Below are 22,116 nucleotides of genomic sequence, written 5' to 3' on the forward strand. Positions count from 1 at the left end.
CTTCAAATTCAGCCGGGGTTTGGCCAAAGGGTAAGCCAGGTTTACAAACTATCCCAGCTTCCAGTGACCTGAGGCAGAATTAAGGTTGAATGTTGGCTCTAGTTCAAGATTGCAGTTTTACAGCATTTCATTTTAAAGGTAGGTAAAACCAGAGAGTTTCTGCTGAATTATGAGGTTTATTTAAACTTAACATTTAAAGTGACTGTAAGGAAGGTGCAAAACCATATGGATAAAACCAAGAAACAAAAACCTACACGTTAACTGCTGAAAAACAGCCACCACCAGAGCTGGGAGAAATTTTTGAGTTGAATAGTAAATTGACCAAAAATGCAAGTTAGAGTTGAATTTAGCAAATACTTTCAGTCAAAAAAAAATATTTGTTTTAAACCTCAACATGACATTTAATTTCAAAAACAGGATTGAAATGTTTCATTCAACTGCCCACCATCCTCTTTTTTTCCGTTTAGCAAGAAAAAAAACAACAAAAATTCAAAACAAAAAGCAGTCAAGTAGCACTTTAAAGACTAGCAAAATAATTTATTAGGTGAGCTTTCGTGGGACAGACCCACTTCTTCAGACCATAGCCATACCAGAACAGACTCAATATTTAAGGCACAGAGAACCAAAAACAGTAATCAAGGAGGAGAAATCAGAGAAAAATGATCAAGGTGAGCAAATCAGAGAGTGGAGGGGTAGGGGGGAGGTCAAGAATTAGATTAAGCCAAGTATGCAGACGAGCCCCTATAATGACTCAGAAAATTCAGTTACAGTTTAATTTCTTTTCTGATTTTTAGTTCAACCACACCAGCAAAAAACAAACAAAAAAAAACAAAAAACAAATAAAAAATCCTACTTACTCAGTTGTGTTATCATAACTACAGTTAGAAGACAGGAAATACAATATCCATTTTTGTTGTTCCTTAAAAATGCATCTTTCTATCACTCATTAGCAAGTCACACATGAAGATAGCAGCAGACTTTTGGTCAGTTTTACACACAGCATCATATTAAATTTGCTAATTTGATATCTTTTATTTTTGTGACTGCACTTCTATCACTCCAACAAACTACTAAGCTTCCTGTAACTATTTCACAGCTTTCATCACTGTCCCGTGGACAGAATTTGGAATACAGGAGATATGGGCTATAATCCAGATTCTACCACTGACTCACCATGCTATTTTAAAACAAGCCATTAAAATTGATATGATACCTATGCACCTTTTAGACTGACAGATTTACTGGACCATAAGATTTTGTGGGCAAAGACCCACTTCATCTGATGCACCTGTTATTGCATCTGGCAAAGGGGGTCTTTGCCCATGAAAGCTCATGTTCCAATAAATCTGTTGGTCTACAAGGTGCCACAGGACTTCTCATTGTTTTTGCAGATACAGACTAACACGGCTACCCCTCTGATACTTGTAACTATGCACCTTTGTAAGTCACTGAGCTGTATATATAAAATGCTACATAGCTGATTGGCATTACTATCAATTAGGAAGACTCGTGCTCCTAATGATAAATAAACAGCAAGAAAGCCACCTTTGCACAGCTACATTGTGTTGGAAGAAAAAGTGGGTTATTCAAATAGTATTGAACGCAGCTTATTCCTTTGTGGCTAATGAAAAACTGCTGTCTTGCGATTTGATTGCTAATATTATAACAAGTGAGAAACATACCTTTACACTTATAAATGAATATCCTCTCTCTCCCTCCTACCCACACAGTTTAGGAACATTAGAAATGACTGGTTATTTATGTTTTCACTAGTATTTTTCAAGGCTAGAGAGGGAGACCCTTGAAAGCAAGCTTTTGCAAGTTACCTGGGGAGTTTTGCTCAGTGGAGAATAGCCCTGGATGATCAGGGTGGAGTATGGTGATGGCTGGAATACACAGTTTGCTTAATAGCTTGAGGTTGTTTGTATAAATTTGAATGGATCCATAAACTGGTTGAAGAGTAAGTTAGAAAGTACCTTAGAAAACAGTCATTTGGTGCAACAGCTTGAAATTCCACAGCAACACAGTTAGCTTCAGCATTTGGAGCTATTACCATCCAAATACCACGAGTCATATGCATGAAACAACCCCCTCCACTAGTGGTCAGGGAGACGAAAAGCCAGAACCTCTATTACCAAATCACAGACTTCTCGCACTCAAGGTAGAGGAGGAGCACACTAGCTCACAGCAGTCCTAGGCTCTTATTCTCCACATGACAAGAACACCACACATTTAGTCAACATGTTACATGGTTCCCAACAGAGGAAGCTTGTACTAATGTCTCAGATCCACAGCCATTCAGATCTCCACACAGGCTATGGTTTCCTAGCCACTCTGTCGCACATCACAAGTACTCAGTGAAGACAAAGCTCACTGTAATGCTCAGCCATTGGATTTGGTTGCACTAGAGGCATTACCCATGGGCAGCATTTGAAGGCTTTAGGAAATCAGCAAAAAGAGGAAGTTATTTTCACTAGCATTAGTGGCTCTAGCATTCTTCCCTTGGGGACATTCACAACCAGTGAAAAAATGTTACAGTCTTTGCCGATCAAGATAGAGAATATGCAGCCGCTGCTGCATCTGTAGCAGAACCTTGATCCTGCCTTTCTGATATATCGTGCCCATTGTTACACATCTTGAAATATCTGTGCTTTTCCAGCAGCAGCTCAGCCAAAGACATGCAGTAGTGCTTAGTATCTATAAGAGGCCAGGGACTGAAGCCGACATTTATAACAAAAAAGAGCTGGAGAAAGTTGCTTGCCAGGAGTCCAAACTCTAGCCAACAAGTCCCTTCAGGCTCAGTTGGAAAGCCCTTTAAGCTCATTCCTGTATGCCTGCTGGGCTAAAAATTAAAAGCAAACCTGAATAGTTGGAGCATTTGGATGTTTTATCCAAGACAGAGACAAGTCAGGAGATCGGGCTAGACACAAACTTTTAGAGAAGCAGAACAAATTTACTGTGGACGTTACAGCACTTCATCATAGGAGTGATTTCAGAGCCATTCTTTAAGCCATTTCATGCACTAGCAGCTGGAGACCCTAAAAAGGTACCTCAGACCAGTAATATTCTTATCCCTGTCCATTCCCCTTTTTCTCTCTTCCTCATTGCTGAAGTCCCTTGAATATTTATTCACAACCAAAACTCACTATTGCACCTTATGTCCAGGGAAAGTTCACCAGGAAGTTTTCCCAGATATTACTGGCCTTTTAGGAAAACTTAAGGATGCTACTAAACCAGTTCAACAAATTATCTTTTTGACCATCGATAACAAAGCTGTCCTATAATATTTACACTTGCCTTGGAGTTAATTAGATGTGTTAATTATTCTGACATGGATCTTAATCATGTCCTATTAAACAGAACAGTTATAGTGAGCCTGTGCCTCTTTTTCACCTTCCACTTGCCAACTGACAGTTAACCATTCATGGCAGCCAAGTATAAAATATTAAGCTATATCTCCAATAGGAGGAGGTACTTTGACAGGTCATCCAGCCCAGTCCCCTACCTTCTCAGCAGGACCAATCACCACTCCTGACAGATTTTTTTTCAAATTTATTTGCCCTAGATTCTAAATGGCCTCCTAGAAAGTTGAACTCACAAACCAACGTTTATGAAGGCAGTGCTCAAACTACTGAGCTACCATGCACTGGTCAGTCAAGGTGGGGATATTTAGGGGTAGTCTCTTTATTCAGAGTACAACAAGTAGTCTTGTGGCACCTTATAGACTAACAGATATTTTGGAGCATAAGCTTTCAGAGGCAAAGACCCACTTCGTCAGATGCATCTGATGAAGCAGGTCTTTGCCCACGAAAGCTTATGCTCCAAAATATCTGTTAGTCTATAAGGTGCAGCAAGACTTCTTATTGTTCTCGAAGCTACACGCTAACATGGGTACCTCTCTGATACTTTATTCAGTGTGATTTATTGATTGGTGCCATTGTTTTTAAAAACTTGAATGTGTTAGTTTACCCTGTCTTATATTCCCAACTTTAAAATGGAGAGAATATCTCACTTGGGGTATTTGGGGAATTAGGTAATGTTTGTAAGGTACAATGTGCTATGTAGCTTTTATTTTATAATAAAATTTACTCTTTGAAATGCCATGGCACCTAGTAGCACTAATCATGGGCCAGTACCCCATAGCGATAAGTACTGTACAACCACAGAACAAAAAGACTTTATTCGAAGTATTTCCTATATGCACATGAAAAAGCAACTACCTCTGGGATAGAGAGTAACAGCCAGATGGTACACCACACAGCAATGGGAAGCACATGCTCCTCTCCTAACATCATATATGCCATCATGTGCCAACAATGCCCAGATGCTTTCTATATTGGACACACTTCAAACTCCCTTAGACAAAGCGTTAATGGGCACAAAACAGACATCAAAACACTCCAGATCCACAAACCAGTTAGTCAACATTTTAATGGAATGGGCCATTTGTTAATGACTTAAGAGCATGTGTGTTACTGAAAAAAAATGTTCGCACCGCTATTCAAAGGGAAACAGCCAAGCTGTCTTTTATATTCAAATTCGGCATATAACTCCTGGTTTGAACCGGGATGGGAATTTTCTGAGTCACTATAAGGGCTCATCTGTATACTTGGTTTAATCTAATTCTTGACCTTCCCCACCGACCCCTCCACTCTCTGATTTGCTCACCTTGATCATTTTTTTCTGATTTCTCCTCCTTGATTACTGTTTTTGGTTCTCTGTGCCTTAAATATTGAGTCTGTTCTGGTATGGCTATGGCCTGAAGAAGTGGGTCTGTCCTACGAAAGCTCACCTAATAAATTATTTTGCTAGTCTGTAAAGTACTACTTGACTGCTTTTTGTTTTGATGGTATATAGACTAGCACAGCTCCCTCTCTGTTACTGTTCAGCAATGGGAAGTGGAATACTGGAATTGCTGGATTTTGAATAACACAGCAATATTATAGTCTCATCTGAAAGAGCCATTTACGGCACAATACTCAGTACCTCCAGCTGATGAAGAGCTGAGAAATCCTACTGGGATTTAAAGTCATGAGGCTACAATAGAGACTTCAAGCTTGGTGTTTAGGCCACTGATCTGCTCTCCCAGCTACCAAGGAGCTCCCCCATCCTACCTCATCATTCTTTTTCCCCCTGCTACTCTAAAGTGGCTTTTATTTACAGGCCTTTAAAAGTACCTGGTGCAACTGCATTGTTACCTTATAGCTTTTTCAGAAGCCCTACCTAGCTGTAAGCAAAATACTAACCTGCCAAGTGCAGAACATTTGGGGGTTTTGTAGAGTAACACCAGATTTATTTTCACAGAGGATGTGGAAATGGTTCACACCATGATTCCCTTTGAGAAAGGCTGGCTTTATTTGTAAGACTTCCAAGGTTTGTTCAGGAGTTTCCCATTACATCTGAGAGGGATCTGTTTTCTTACATTTAATGCTGTGCTTAGATGAATGGCACAACTCACAGCTTTTTGGCAGGATGAACAAATACCTAAAGAGGAACTGTCTATCTCCAGTAAAAACAAATTGACGGGAGTGTAATCTTTAATGACAATGCTCTCCAGGCCAATAAAGATGTCAACTCAGAGGAAAACTTACTGCTTGCCTCAGTCATGCTCAAAACAACTGAACTATTTGAGGCAAAGAAATAGGTAAAAATCAACTTATCATAAAACCTTTGATGTATAAAACTTTTATAATAGTGAGCACACTATCTGTATCCTGCAACCTTACCCTATGCATTCTGCAGTTATGGAATTCACTGTGGCCTGCATTCCATGTCTGAGGACTGTGCATCAGAATCTAAACTCTTGGGTTTTTAAAATTATGTTCCTAGCTCTTACATAAAACAAAGCAAAACATCCTTTGGAAAGATAAAATGATACAGTGCCCTCTCCCTGAGCTTGTAACAATAGCTCAGAATTCTGAGGATCATAAAAATGTTGAACTGGAAAGATCTCAAGAAGTCATCAAGTCCAGCCCCTCTTTATTGAGGCACAACCATGTAAACCTAGAAGCCAGCCCCCGTGGGCATCACTTTAATTGTTCTTAAAAGTCTTCAGTGATGAGACTGAAGTCCACAGCTTCTATTGGAAGCCCAGAACTTAACTCTCCTTCTAGTTAAAGCTTTTCCTAATATCTGACCTAATTGTCCCTTGCTGCAGATTAAGACCAGTGCTTCTTATCCTGCCTTCTGTGCATAGAGAACAATTCATCACCATTCTCTTTAGGATAGTTGTTATCACATATGGGCTGCGTCTACACGTGCACGCTACTTCGAAGTAACGGCAGTAACTTCGAAATAGCGCCCGTCACGTCTACACGTGTTGGGGGCTATTTCGAAGTTGAAATCGACGTTAGGCGGCGAGACGTCGAAGTCGCTAACCCCATGAGCGGATGGGAATAGCGCCCTACTTCGACGTTCAACATCGAAGTAGGGACGTGTAGACGATCCGCGTCCCGCAACATCGAAATAGCGGGGTCCTCCATGGCGGCCATCAGCTGGGGGGTTGAGAGATACTCTCTCTCCAGCCCTTGCGGGGCTCTGTGGTCACCGTGGGCAGCAGCCCTTAGCCCAGGGCTTCTGGCTGCTGCTGCTGCAGCTGGGGGTCCGTGCTGCATATACAGGGTCTGCAACTAGTTGTTGGCTCTGTGTATCTTGCACTGTTTAATGAAAGTGTGTCTGGGAGGGGCCCTTTAAGGGAGCGACTTGCTGTTGAGTCCGCCCCGTGACCCTGTCTGCAGCTGTGCCTGGCTCCCTTATTTCGATGTGTGCTACTTTGCCGTGTAGACGTTCCCTCGCTGTGCCTATTTCGATGTTGGGCTGAGCAACGTCGAAGTTGAACATCGACGTTGCCAGCCCTGGAGGACGTGTAGACGTTATTCATCGAAATAGCCTATTTCGATGTCGCAACATCGAAATAATCTATTTCGAAGTTGGGTGCACATGTAGACGTAGCCATGAAGAGGAATAACAGGTCCCCCATCAATAGATCCCATATTATTCTTCCCCCAAAACCATGGGCACTACCACAGGCATACATTAATTTGCATAAAGACACTAATGCAATGGGTACAGTAGCATCTATTTAATTAAAAATCCCACATCTTATGAATTTCCCATTGAAGATTCAGTGAGATCTCCACCAGCCTCTGTGGTAAGATGAGCCACACATTCTTAGTATCTTCATAGAGTCTATCAGGGGCAATTACTGTGTTTTATTTACAATAAACCTGGCCTGGTACCTCCATCCCTTATCGGAGGTTGAGGTCTTTGGGGTTCTCTCAGAGTCTGCCATGCTGGCTACTTTCATAGAGCATGCGTGACATACAGGGGGAAGCACACAGCCATTTATCATTGAACAGAGCAAGACACTTATCAGGACACCCAGCAGGTGACTTTTCATGACAGTTTCACCACAGAATATAGAGATCTGACCATGAACCTGAGGTCCAGCTCACTGCAAAGGACACAGGACTCTCCATACTGCCGCTGTCTGCTTTTATGTTGCAAATCCTCATGCTTTTTTATTAGGGAACAGACTATGGTGAATGTGAGAGACAGACTGGATGATCTAGCAAATCTTGGGAAGCCAGGAAGTGAAGTCTACCACTGTCTTAAACAGTTTCATTTCTTTAGACCTCAGGTTCCTCTAGCACCCACACAAAGTGACAGCCTGACCAATAAAATCCTCCCAGTGTTGTTCAGTGTAGGACTATGAAAGCTGATATGACAAGTATGTTCTTGCCATGAGTCACAGCAGATAGAGAAAGGAAGCACCATTTGAACCCCAAACCAAAAACTTGCCATTAGAACGGGACCCAAAATCCACACACGGTCAGGAAAGGCCAGTCAAGTCAACGGTTTTGAGTTGCGTGGGAGGAGGGGGAAAGTTGGGATCATGGGGAGAGCAATAGCTCAGCGGTTTGAGCCTTGGCCTCGTAACTGCAGGGCTGGGAGCTCGGCCCTTGAAGGGGCTTTTCAAAATTCTGGGGCAGATTAGATTTAAAAAAAAAAATCGGTGAGGTTTGGTACTAGGTCCTGCTGTGAGTGCAGGGGACTGGACTTAATGACCTCTCAAGGTCCCTTTCCAGCTCTATGAGATATGTATGTACCTCCATGTTTCAAATCAGTGAGAACCTTGAGACTCTGACAAAGCATTGCAGAAGCCCCAAAGGGAAGTGACGAAAAAGGATACATAGTGGTCCATTCAATGTACAAGGATCTAGTGGAATAATGTGTTATGAAGGTAATTAAGAGGAAAAACACTCCCAAGGAGAATTTTTAGGCTATCAACTTGCCTCAAGGTTTTCCCCTTAATTTTAAATTTAGTTTTATTTTTCTTCCAGATGGTGTAGCCATCTGTGCAAAAAGTTTAGCATCTGACACAGGAAGTTGCTGGAGACATTTCCACACACCTAGCTCTTTAAAACACACACTCAATATTTAGCACCAAAATCTAAATTTATGCTCTTATTGCTTTTGAGTGACTCAAATCCACCTTTAATTAATCTAATGGAAAAATTCTTGGCAAAATAAAAGGAATTTAAGGAACATTTCACACTCTATTCCCCCCCGCACCCCGCACACACATTCCCAGTTTCATGGCCAACAGTCTCCCACCGGCCAGATGAGCTGTTAACCAAAAAAAAGCAGATACACACAGGAGCTATATCACAGCCACAATAACTGCATTTGTTGCTGACTAAAGACCTAGCTTTTGTAATCAAAACGGAGTGTCATCTCTGATCAGAATGGATGCCTTAAAGATTCTTACAATTGATCATGATCATTTGACCTCACCTGCACAGCATGGGGGGGAGAATTTCACTCTCATCCCACAGATTTAAGATATGCCTGCTTGTCTATAAGCTGTGCAGGAAACCTTTTCCAGAATAAATCTGTCTCTCTCTGCTCTGAAGGACTTCTGTGACTAGTCTTTATCTGCTTTGCAGAGCTATCTTAGGAGTTCACCTCTTTAAAGTTCTCTACAAGAAAATATGCAACTAGGACAAACCTCAAGGAAACTACTGTGGATGATAATATCTCCAGCCATTGATCAAGTAGATGCTAGGACTAAGCCCCTTGTAATGCATCTTACATGCCCACAACCACTGCTCTCTTGCCTTCACACTTCAGAGAAAGCTACGCGACAACCAAAGGGAGTCTTGTGGGTTTGGCTGAAAGGCTGTGGTCCCATCTGGAGCCTGGCACTTTTTCTGTGTTCTGCTCCTGGGATCCAGCATGCTTCCTCACTGACTATCCCTGCAGGCTACCAACTGCCCCAGATAAATCTTATCTTAAATCATTTGCCAGGTCTCCCATGTCACAGTTAGGGGAGCCATAAAAACACCCCAGGACAGACTGAACTTGGTGAGGCCAAAGTATTCAGCACCTCTCACACAGTTACCACAGGACCAGAGACAGAGCAAGCCCTAATGGGAAAGGAGCTCTATACATTGCAAAGATACAAAGGAAATCTCTGAAGTTCTTCCAAAGCTCTTCCATGACGTCTGTACCTATAGGGAAGAACATGTGCTCTGGTCAACAAGATAGCTTAGATACTAGACCCAGGTTTGTTCCCTGATCTGTTGTACAAGTGTGACCAATTTGCTTCCTCCCCAGGCCAGTTGCTCCTGCCGCCCTTTACTGTCTTCTATACTAGACTGTAAGGTCTCTGGGGCCATGTCTTGCTCTACTAGCCTTTAGTGCAATGCAATACAAAGAATAAGGCGATGCACAGGAAACCCGTCCATTGTAGGTGGGAGGTTGGACCTTTTGTGAGTTTGTAAACAGGACAGGGGAAAAAGGAGGTGGTCAGATATTTCACAAGAGGAAGCAAACAACCCACCAAAAATAAAGATTCTGTAAATACCGGTTCAATTTGAATGGCGTTTAAAGAATGTGGACAAAGGTCATAGCACAATATGCAGCTTTTTAATTGTTATTACATTAAGATAACATCTGTAGATATTTAGCATACCAAATATTTTGACGTTAGGTGCTGAATCAAGTTCCCTCTGACCAGATTAAAGAATATCCAATATAAACTGAACAACTCAGTTGCTGGATGGAATACAGTGTCAACATCTTTGGAAACCTGACCTGGGGATTTTGACACATTCCCTAGCTAGGGGAGTAATGCTTTTGGGCTTCACTAAGTAGTCACAAGGCGCAGATGCCAGAAAGCTCTCTCATCCAGCTATACCCCTTTGCAACAGTTACCACACGCTCCAGAAACTGCACTGAAGAGCCGATCGGGGAGATAACCAAAAGGCTGCCTAAAGCCAGAGGTCAGCGTGGCCAGCCCAAGCTGAGACCTGGTCATAGGAATTGGATAGTATCCCTTTAAATAAGATTGGCAAACTCTAGTGTCTACTCCAGAAGCCACCAGAACCTAAGAGCAGCAATGTATGTAGCTAGATCTGGAAGTTTATGCAGTAGACTGGTGCTGCTGCATCACTATAGTCACGATTGCATCACAAATTATGTTCAGAGGTCAACCATTCTAAGTCCTCTAACCTTAACATGTGTCATCAGATTCCTTTGAAATAAGATGTGCATCAGGAGGCTGAAGAGTACCCACACAGTGCCCCAAATGTGTGTTCATTTAAGCTAGGGGTTGCTGAGATATAAAGTCCTCTTCCACCACCAAAACAGCCACTTTAAAAAAAATCTAGATTTTTTTTGGGGGGCAGGGAGGTTGCACAGAGCTAGACATCAAACTGTGGGTGTGATGCAGGTCAGAATGGTCCCTGTCTGTCCAGTTTTACCCAGGTACTGCATGTCACCCGCTAAATCTTTGAGGGACCCAAACTGAAAACAATGTCGAAGAAAATGTACATTTTTACAGTGTGCATGCATCGGTACAGGGGGACAAAAGACTAAAGAGTTCCCCTGTCCTGCTATTTTATGTGCCTTGAATCTCAACTCTTGTAACTGCTCTAAAATCCAAACAGTTCTTTGGATGGTTTTGAAATATTGAGTGGCTCATGGAGGGTTTGCACCAGTGACCCAAAATTGGGGGTCATACAACAGAGTCCCGAATTCCAGGCTCCCTGATAAACCAGCTTCCTTCTGCTACTTTGTACTGTTAAACTGAGAGGTGCTAATGACTGGGTAAGTCACAGACTTTGTTGGGATTGATGGCTGTAAACTCAACCTTCCATTAACATTAATCACAAGCCTTCTCTAGAGAATAAAAAGGAGTTTTGAACTAAATGGCAGGCAGTTGCTATAATTTGTGAGTCCTGGTCTGTAATTTTATTTGGGGGCGAATGTAATCAAAGTATGGGGGAGGGAATTAGATTAAGTGGAAGGCGCACAGGGAAGAAGTGTGGGGAATATGAGGAAAGGGATTTGAGTAGGCAGTACAGGGAGACCTTTATAAAGTGGGATATTAACAGAGACAGGTGGTGAGGGAAGCATGAGAAGTTCTCATAAACTTAATTCATCCCTTATCGGAGTTTGTTGAACCTGTTCTTAAAAAATCTCCAACTGATGGAGATTTCCCCATTTTCTCATTGAAGCCTATTTAGGTCAATGTCTAAGGAAGGGAGATGATAGGGTTTTTTTTCTCAAATCTGACCACCATTGTGGGTTCTCAGAACTTTGAAAATGTAGCTCAGGAAGACAACAGCAGAGGCCAAATGCCTCACACTCTCCAGGAAGCAAATGAAACTTTGCAAATGCCGACAATTACTTGGAGATTGCTGTACATGGGGCAGTATTCCTTCTTCAGTCCTTCAAATTATCAATTTAGATTTGATTTGATCTGGGCAAGCTCTGTGTTAAAGATGAACCTAAAAGCAATACTACCTTTAAAAAAAACTGATGAGTATTCAAATAGTTTGGAGGAATATTTTCATAGCAAGAAGTCATTTAAGAATGGCTGAAATCATCCATTCCATTTTTGTTCCAGTGGTCACCTCAGTCCTACGGATGTTTCTAGAGAGCACAATGACAATAAGAATCCATATTTTCTTTCGTCTTAAAAGCTCACAACATTTAAATGTTCTGAATTGAGAAAACTGGTATTTTTAAAGTATTGTCTCTGTAACAAAGATAGTTAAATTGAGGTACAGAAGTGATTTGCTCAAGGTCTGTCAGTAAGACCATAAGTCACAATCAGAATACAGGTGTCCTGAGTCCAAACTCTTATTATAACCATGAGACACTCCTTTGTGCCTCCTGTAAGTTCAAGAAACTTTGAGGACTGCTGCTATTCCAGCTTCATCATCTTTCCTCCAGCAAGGACAGAATTATTACTAGGTATTAGGGTGTGGAATTTCTCTATACCCTTGACAAATTTCTTTTTTCAGATTTTAAAAGGCCCAGATCCAATTTGTATTCATATTTTGGAGCTTCACCCTATGAGCAATGCAAACCTAGAAATGCCTCCTTTATCCATCCATAAGCTAGTAATTTACACCCAGACTCACAATTTATGTTTATTAGTTGAACAGCATGCTTTGCAAATGTCAAGCACCAATATTCAGACCAGGTAGCAAGATAGTGGCATTTTACTAAGGCTGAAAAATAAATTTGCTTGCACAGCAAAATGAGTGACACAGCCACAAAAAGACTCGAGTCTGATTTTTAAGTGGGTTAAGCCTCTAGATCTTCAGCTGACTTCAACAGGACTCAGTGTGGATCTGCATTTTTCAGAGTCAAGCCCTAGGTGTATGAGTCCAAGTCCTTAGCTCTAATATTGGAAGCCTCTCCCATTGAGAATCTGATAATTTGTGAAGGCGCCAAAGCTCCTGTTACGAAAAGTTTTCCACAGTTCTAAGGAATCTTTTCAAGCTAATGTATCAAAAAGAAGATTAAGAGGCAACTTCATTACTGTCTAGAGAAGATTTCTCATAAATAGAAACACAAAGTCAGAATGAGACCCAATGGCTGGAAAATGATGCAAGATAAATGAGGTGACCATTTTTGAACAGTGAGGGGAATTAACTTTTATCAAATGGTGCGGTGGATTTTCCATCACTTTGAGTCTTTAAATCAAGATTAATCCTTTCAAAAAGGTATAATGCTGCATGAAGAGAAGTTATGGGCTTGACAAAGAAATTACTGGGTAAGCTTCTATGGCCGCTGCTATGCAGAAGTTGAGATGTAAGTCGTCTTAAAGATCCCTGCTCATCTTAAGAATCTATGAATCATTAAAAAGCCAAATTAGATTGAGGGAAAACAAGCTCAGATTTCAATTTCTCTTTTATTTGGACACAATTGGAAGTAAACTGTATTTCAGTTTTTTAAGATGTTACTCAGGAGCACCACATCCCGGAGGAAAATGGATAAGCTAGCTAAGTGACATATCTAGAATAATTTACAGCCAAATATACTGCAGCTGAAGAAATGAACATTCTGATTAGTCACTTAGTTGTGGCAACTTCTCGATTTTTCTCTTGTTACTCAGCTGCATGCATGGATAATTTGAGAAGAGAATCTTGAGTTTTCACAGTAATGGAGTCTGCTCTTCACAATGGCCACATCTACACTACATTCCCCTTTCGAAAGGGGAATGCAAATGCGGCCAATCAAAAATTCAAATGAGGCACTGATTTGCATATCTAACACCTCATTTGCCTAATGGCAGCCACTCACTGTTCCAGAAGGGCTATTTTAAAAAGCCAAAACAGCTTTGTAGACGGGGTTCATTTGAAAGGAAACCCCACATTTGAAAGCACCCTTCTCCCTAATTTTTTTCAGGAAGAAGGATGCTTTCAACAGTAGGGTTTCCATTCAAATGAACCCCATCTGCATGGCTGTTTTGGCTTTCAAAAACAGCCTTTCTAGGATTGTGAGTCGGTGCCATTATGCAAATGGGGTTTAATATGTGCAAATCAGTGCCTCATTTCCATTTTTGATAGGCCATATTTGCATTCCCCTTTCATAAGGGTGATGTAGTGTAGATGAGGCCAATATGTATTTGAAGACGTTAAATGTCCCTTATAAATTGTTTGAGATACTTTGCACTTAAAGCTCATTGTCCTTCAATTTACTTGAAACGTCCCCTTCCACACAGGGTTCTCAAAATGATTTGTACTACAGTAGCCCATATGAGTCATAGTCACAAACCAGCACCTCATGGCACAATACAAACACTTTAATGAAGCTCATAACACTGTAGCACAACATGCAAACATACCATTTATTTACAGACTATCCCAAGGCAGGGATGTCTACCGATTCATCTGACATCACATGGTAGGAAAGCAAGAAAGGTGGGAATAGATGCCAAGATATTAACACTCGGCACTGATTTAGCTACAAGGGAACAGTCTCCCTCTAACCTCCTTAACCTGTACCCTTTAACTGCCACTGGTTCTGTTGCTCATTCTCTTGCGGAAGACAGACAGTGTTGATCACGCACACCTAGTGGCATACGCATTAAACTGAATTTCTCCCAATTTAGACCAGCAAATTCAAAATCAGCGTCAGGCTCAGATGTTGTACTACGATTCTTCCCTGGTCCCGAATCAGCCTTCAGAGGTCTGAGAGAGGAGTTCCCTGTCCTGAAGGAAGATTTGCTTGAGCAACACAGCAGTTGGATTCTTTCTTTCAAGCTGTGAAACCCCAGAGACTAGAAGTGAACAGTGACAGACGATGCAGGGCCATGCCCTTCCCTAGCCACACTCATCTTCCCAGAAATTTTGGGTCCTCTTGTAAATCTTCCACCAGCATGAAGAAAGAAAAAACTAAAATAGCAAATTATATAACTATGACAAAAGCCCTTTCCCACACTAATAATCAGATATACTCTGTTAACTTGTCTATTTCCAAAGAACTGCCTGCTAGTGGTGTGGAGAAACACAAATTAAATGGAGCACCAGAAACATTTCCACAGGAAAGCACAGAGGAAAGAGGCAATGTGATTCAGTGGCTAACGCTGTTCACCCACATATGTTATAGCAATTTTTGTCCTACAGACACTATTATCGCGTAAAACATATCATATGTTTGCGCAGAACTGTGATTCTTGCTCTTGTATAGTACATTTCATCAGCAGATTTCAAAGCACACCACAAGCTTTATACTGTATTTATCCTTGCAATCTCTGTGAGGTAGGAAAGTGCTCTTACCCCCATTTGACAGATGGGAACTGAGGCACAGGTTAAGGGTGTGCTCTGGATTCATTTAAACCAGATCTAAACTGAAGAAATTAGAAGTGTAAAAACAAAAGCACCTAGACATAACACTGTTTTTAAAATCACCTGTTTTTCTTCAGGAGAGATGCGAAACAGAAATGTTAACTTCTTATCTCATAAAGGCTGTGTCTACACAGGTACAAATCTTTGAAATAGCCATGCTAATGGCCATTTCAAAGATTACTAATGAGGCAATGAATTGAATATGCAGCACCTCATTAACATTAGCACGCTTCCAGCTGCAGCACTTCGAATGTGCCGCTTTCGAATGCCCACGGCTCAGTGTGGCTACACAGGGGTCCTTTTCAACAGGACCCAGCACATTTCAAAATCCCCTATTCCTCTCAGCTGAAGAGAATAAGAGGATTTTGAAATGTGCGGGTCCTTTCGAAAAGGACCCCCTTGTGGATGCAGCCAGAAGCGTGCTAATGCTAACGAGGCACTGAATATTTAATCCAGCGCCTCATTAGTAATCTTCGAAATGGCCATTAGCATGGCTATTTTGAAGATTTGTACCAGCGTAGACATGGCCAAAGTGTCTGCCAGGGAAGAAGTAATAATCATTGGGTCCTAACCAAATTCTGCCTATGTAATTATAACCTGCCTGCTTAAAATTCTCCCTCCATTTTAATTTATAAATTGGTCTTCCCTTCCCCTAGTGAGAGCCACTGTGTGCTACAACTGATGCAGATTGGTTGTCATATTTCAGCCCAGCAGAGCCTTTGTTTCAGTGGCAGGGAAGTTTTCCTTTACACAGACACGTTCAGGGAGTTGGAGGCCTAATTCCTTAAGAAATCCTTTCTTTTGGAGAACCCAGGCACATCCCCATATCATTCAGGCCTTGTCTACATTATGCAGTGGGTTGACATGTAAGTGCTCAATCCACTAGCTGTTGATTTATCATGTCTGCTGTAGATGTGACAAATCTATCTCTGAGCTCACTCGCTGTCAGTGCTGGTACTCCATCAACATGAGAAGAGTAGCTGGCATCTGTAGGAGAGCAGCCCCCACTGACTTTACCGCATGCAAGGCATTGTGGCAAACATCGATTTCAGCTATGCTATTTGCGTAGCTGAAGTAGATCAACAGTGCCAGTAGCTTTCACTCACCCCTCTACCATTTTTCTCTATCTTTCTCTTCTCCAGGCTGGTTAGCTGTTTTCTCCTGACAGCATTAATTCTACTAATAAGTGTTCGGAGTCCTTCAGGATGGAGGCAAACACACACAACAGTCACTTTACTGTTATTCTTAAAATCTGATACACCTTATCTCAAGAGCATTTAAAAGAATGCAAAGGATATAAAAGCATGAATTATCACTCAGATTATTACTGGAATAGGCTCATTGACATCCAAATCATCCTACTCTCACTTTTTAAAAAAATATACCTGTAAAGATACGTTGTCACTTTAACAGTGGAGGATCAGTCTAGGCAGGGAACAGTCCCCAATACTCTGTCATCACTTTGTTTGAAGGGCAAGTAGCTTATTGGCTATTATCCTAAATCAGAGCTAAAAAACAATCTGTCTCAGATTTGTAAAGTAAAACAAGCTTTTCACTTGTGGTAACGCAGTGCTGAGCCCCTGGACTAGGGACCCTTTTCCTCTCCCAGGAGATTTTTTTCTTGGCTTTGAACTTTCAGCCCTCAGGGGGAGGGGAGGAATAGAAAATAGCTCAGGTTGAAATGTCAGCATCATCTTGGAGTCAAATCAATCAGCTTGATGCATGATTGCAATAGCTAAACCACTTCACCTCTGCACTGCCCTCTTCCATATGTTCTTTATATCAGCATTCAGCAGACTGGGTGGCTCAGTGGATTCATTTCCTGTGCTAGTGAGGGCTCCAGTTTAAAAAAAAATGGAAAAATAAGAAGTATCCCCCACCAGTTAAGCTCACCAGACTCATTTCTGTCAACTTTCTCCTGCTTTGTCCAACACAGAACAAGGGGTTTGTTGCAAGAAGCAGTTAAAGATTTGGTGCTATGCTGGGAACCACCAAATGAACTAGCTGGTCAGAGATTTGCTGGAATAGTGCAGGAATTAGTGTGATCTGTTCGAATACTGACATGTCCAGGGGAGAGAAAGGTGGGACATGCACATAGCAGCTTCCCTCCAAGGGCAGAGTGTTTTATAGGGGGACAATTAAAGCAGCTGCCCCCATTCAGCAGATCAAGGAGGAAAGCGGCATTCCCACCCCCCCCCCCCACACACACACCAGACTCTTTAACATGGAGATTTTCTTTGTCAGCTGCAGTGCAAGAGTTAAATTCCAGAGATAAATTTTAATCCAAACAATCTGGAGCCATCACCATGAAGTTGGTGCCTGCCAGCTGGTGATAGTTAAGGGGTTACTTTCTCAAACTGAACCTATTAGCTAAGGGTCGAGACACTTGGTAACACTCTACTGAGTTTAACAATTGTTCGTTCCTTCAATGTGCAGTACATTACCGCAGGGGAGGGGGAGCAGCCGTGGGGGTGAGGGAGACTTCCAACAGAGAAGATTGTGTGACCACCAGAGCACCTCAAAGAAATCAGCCTTCGATCCCACACTCCCCTCACCCCAAGACAAACCACGGCCCAGACAGGGAGATAAGGACAGGCCATCCCTCTTCCTATAAGACTGGGTTTGTGGAGGGGTGGCAGGGTTGCAGACTGAGTTAGGGTAGGTCTACATAGCACAGTTATTTCAAAATCACTAACCTAGTGTCAACATGACATAACTGCTATTTCATAAAATAAATTCTAACTAGCTGGCATCTTATTTCAAAATTGGCAACCCTATTTCACAAGGAATAGTGCCTATTTTGAAATAAGCCATAGTGTGTCCAATGGCTCTATTTTGACACAGGGGATATGCATTTAGAAGATGTATTTTGCAATGGCTAAGCACTAATTAGAAATGCATTTTTGTGTGTAACAGACTTATTTCTAAATAAGCTATTTTGGAACAGCTATTCTGCAATAGCTTATTTTGGAATAATGCTTCTTGGCAAATACACCGTCACTGAAACTGGTCCCTCCACAACTCCCATCCCCCTCCGCTTTAAATGGTAAAGAAATGAAGACAAAATCCTTTTACAATGGAAGGTAATTAAAATCCGTTTGATGGCAAGGCCATATTGGCACCTCCAGAGACACAGATCAGGAATTATATAAAAACTACACCTACACTAACATTCTTCTTTCGAAAGAGGTATGCAAATGATGGAAATTGAAAATGCAATTGAGGCTCAGATTTACATATCTGGCACCTCATTTGTATATTCTTTTTTTGAAAGTAATCCCCATCTCCGTAAGAACCCTTCTTCCTTTTTTTAATTTTTTAAGGAAGAAGGGTTCTTTTGGAGATGGGGAGTACTTTTGAAAGAGCCATGTCTACACTGGTTTTCTTCTTTCAAAAGACTATGCAAATAAGGTGCCAGATATTTTAATCTCAGCCTCATTTGCATGTTCAATGTCCTTCATTTGCATGCCTCTTTCAAAAGAGGAATGCTAGTGTAGACATAGCCCATGAGTGGGATTGTCGAGGCAGCTGTTTGAGGTAGATTAAGGCAGGAGCAAACCAATGAGTCTTTGTGAGCCTAAAGAGTGGTCACTACAACCTGCTGCTTCAGCATCTCATTCTCCCAGTGGCTCACACTCACTTTGGATGACATTAATTTTCTGCAGTTGTCATCAACCCTAAGTGTGAAAATACAGTGCCACTTGCATCTGAAAAAGCGGGGTATGCTCTGAAAAATCTGTTAGTCTATAAGGTGCCACAGGATTTCTTGTTGTGTTTGAATGAACACGTGGTTCCCTTTAAGCAAATGGAAGGTTGGAACCATCAGTGGTGGTCAGTCTTCACCATTTATGTTAAGTAAGTACAAATGGAACAGTATAATGTGGCTATCTGAGAAGCAGGATTTTCATATTATGGTCAGAATGCACCATTAAAAAAAAAAGGCAAATTCTGCCCCTAGTTACACTCAAACAGCCGCACTGCCTTCTAAGCACAACATGCATGCCCACAGTTAGAGACAGTGAACATGAAAGCAAAAAGGATTCAGTAGAAGGGGTAGAACGACTAAAAAAAATCTCTGTATGTATGTGGACAGTGTCCTAATCACTTTTTTTGTGATTTCTCTGTCCCCCATTGCTGTTCCCCGCATGCACACACATCCCATAAGAAACTCAACATATTTGGAAAACAAACCAACCCTCTACTGAGGGATGTCAAACGTACTAAGCAAAAACTGAAAATATAGAGACTCAAAGAGCTAGAGAGACTTACCACTAACATTACGAGAACAACGCCAGCTAAAGAGAGAGGAATTTAAATTGATGTCCCTTTTTAGCATATGATTTTCAGTATAAGCCATGGAACCTAGGGTCAACACCACCACTGCTAGAAGGAGAGTGGCAAAATCTGGGAGGTCGTTTTTCAGTAGCTGGGAGTATCAATTGCTGCAGACGTTTTGAAAGTGCATGAACATAGGGTGTCGGGGGGGAAGGAGGTGGCTACTGACTCTTACTTTGTCAACACTCCAGAACACTTTATCCAAGTTTGAAAGAGACATTCAATGCTGAGAAGTGGCTACATAAAATTGTCGCTTGGTACAATTGTCCTGCTCCCATGACTATTTAGTCTTATTGCTGACTTTCCCAGGCCAGGTCTACACTAGACCTTAAAATCAATTGAAAATACACAAATCCAGCTATGGAACTGAAGCATCTACAACTGACTTACCTGGTCATCCTCACTGAGGGAGGTCAACTGAAGAAACTTTCCGGCTGACCTCCCTGACTCCTCACGATGAGGAGTACAGGGGTTGACTGTCGACCCCTTATAGTTTGATTTCACGTCTTGACTAGGCATGCAGAATCCCAAAAGATAGTCTCTGACAGGGTCAATCTTCTGGGTAGTGAAGACAAACCCTCAAACAAGAGTCAATGGAGAGTTTAATGGGTGTAGGAAGCCAGATCAGGACAGAGAAGGATTCTCTTTTACATCAACCGAATTGCTTACTAAGCTGTAATCACGTCTGTGTAGATCTACTGAGCACTACGGGGGCTGCACAAAACAACTTGAACAGTGCTCCAGGCTGGCTCTTCATTGCTGGGTGTGTTGCCAATAAACTAGTCATTTGCCAGGTCTATCACAATTTTTCATGCTCCCACTGGATGCTGGGAGAGCTAAGAAACAAAGCTGATCTGTGGCCATTATTTCACCACCTTCCAGGACTTCTCCCTTTCTGGCTCATTCTTTTTTAATACCTTGTTGAAGTGCAAAGCTGGGCTGCTGGTTTTGCTCTGCGGCAGCTTCGCCAGGTTCAGATTTCCGGGAGTTTTTGGGAGGATGTTATTTCCACAACAATAGAAAGTGACCAGCTTAGGACAATGCTCTCCATTTTACGCAGTTTTCACGGGATGCTTTATGTTTACAGATTCGCTCGAGTTGTCCGCCGGGTGCTTAATACAATGACCTAATGGCACAAACAAACCAGGGCTCCCTGTGGTGAGACATAGTCAAAGAACGCATTGTGTAAGAGAAGGTGAATATTCCTGATGGCGCCTTGTTTGCCAGCCAGTGGCTGTCACTCTGATCCCAGCTTAAACACGTGTCAATCCAGGGCTCAGGTTATCTAGTCTACCTTCCCACTCTTATCCACACAACATGCATTACAAGACTCAATTTCTGATCATCCCATATCAGAGACAGGACATGCATAAGCACAGCACATTCATGAAACCAGAAAACAGCAGATAAGGTAAAGTAAGTAAAGGAGAGTAATATATTTTTAACAAAAGTAATCACATTCATCTCTATAAATAACAAGCAGTCCTGTAGCACCTTAGAGACTAACAAATCTATTAGGTCATGAGCTTTCATGGGTAAATGAAGTAAGAAGAGAAAAGAAAACCTTTTCCTTTCTTTGCAAAAAAACAGAACTCTTACATTTTCTTTAATGTGACTGATCTGGTGTCAAATGCAGAAACACTGACTTATGCTGCTTGTGGTAAAACCAAAATATTATCCAAATGTAGTGAGGACACTGAGTAATTTCAGTAACTAGATCTCTGGGGACACAACATTCTTTTGGACAGATATAGCTCTACCTCTTCACCTGCTCAGGCTTAAATATGAGGCATGAAGTAATAAAAAAGCTCTAGAAGATGAAGGATTCAATTTCTTTCACATGAACTTAATAGCCTATAAGTGTTACTTCATGATTCAGCTTCATTGACCTCAGTAACTGATGTAATAAAATGGAGCAGCATCTCAAAATACATGTGAGGCATGGAGAGGTAGGATGTCTGCATTTACCATGATGGACATTTCTCTGTCCAGAGAAGCTTGCCTGCAGGATTCATGGGTTCCGAAGGAAAGCACAATGGGAGCATCAAATCAAAATTTCATCACTACCATCCACTGACAGGAAACGTCCATGATCAAGCCATGGCTGGGTACTCTGTGACCCACTGCAGGCTTCTGAAAGCACAGCTGGCATCCACATGACTTCCAGGCTCCCTCACCATGCTCTTCTTTTAGAACTTGGCTTGCGATACAGAAATTTGTGTTTGGGTTTCATATGAAAATTAATGGAGATATTTTAAGGGAGAAAAAAAACACATATGGTGAACTAAGGAAATGAAAAGCAACTCAGCCAAAATAAACCCACCCAAACCCAATTCCTCATTACCCCCACCCCAAGCCTCTGTGGGAAAAAATACCACTTTCCCGTTGACTTACCCTCTTCGCAGTTACTCCCTGTGAACCCAGGACAGCACCTCCACTCCAGGGTGGTCACTGTTCGGTAAGACATTTTGTACGTAGGCCTGATCAGAGTCCTGTAACTAACACAAATAAGAAGTCAGCAAACTGGGCCTCGCCATCTTGTAGAGCATCTCTGTCATTCTGTGCAAAGGAGCCATTTCTTCCTCTGCATTATCCTACGTCCACCACCCAACAATTAGCAATGTACATAGTT

At 41.8% G+C, this 22,116-nt stretch overlaps 1 protein-coding gene across 4 annotated transcripts in view; it reads right to left on the bottom strand.

Annotated features, from left to right (window-relative positions):
* COL26A1 (collagen type XXVI alpha 1 chain) overlaps nt 1-22,116 on the bottom strand; it is a 225,221-nt gene that overhangs the window by 144,227 nt on the left and 58,878 nt on the right. For 3 of the 4 annotated variants that reach the window (XM_075014019.1, XM_075014020.1, XM_075014016.1), the window contains exon 3: nt 21,879-21,982. In XM_075014019.1, the coding sequence (XP_074870120.1) occupies nt 21,879-21,982 (104 nt within the window). The remainder of the gene's footprint in view (nt 1-21,878; nt 21,983-22,116) is intronic. The other variant, XM_075014018.1, reaches the window with a different exon arrangement.

Source organism: Carettochelys insculpta, chromosome 19, assembly GCF_033958435.1.
Source record: "Carettochelys insculpta isolate YL-2023 chromosome 19, ASM3395843v1, whole genome shotgun sequence".
Classification (NCBI taxonomy): domain Eukaryota; kingdom Metazoa; phylum Chordata; order Testudines; family Carettochelyidae; genus Carettochelys; species Carettochelys insculpta.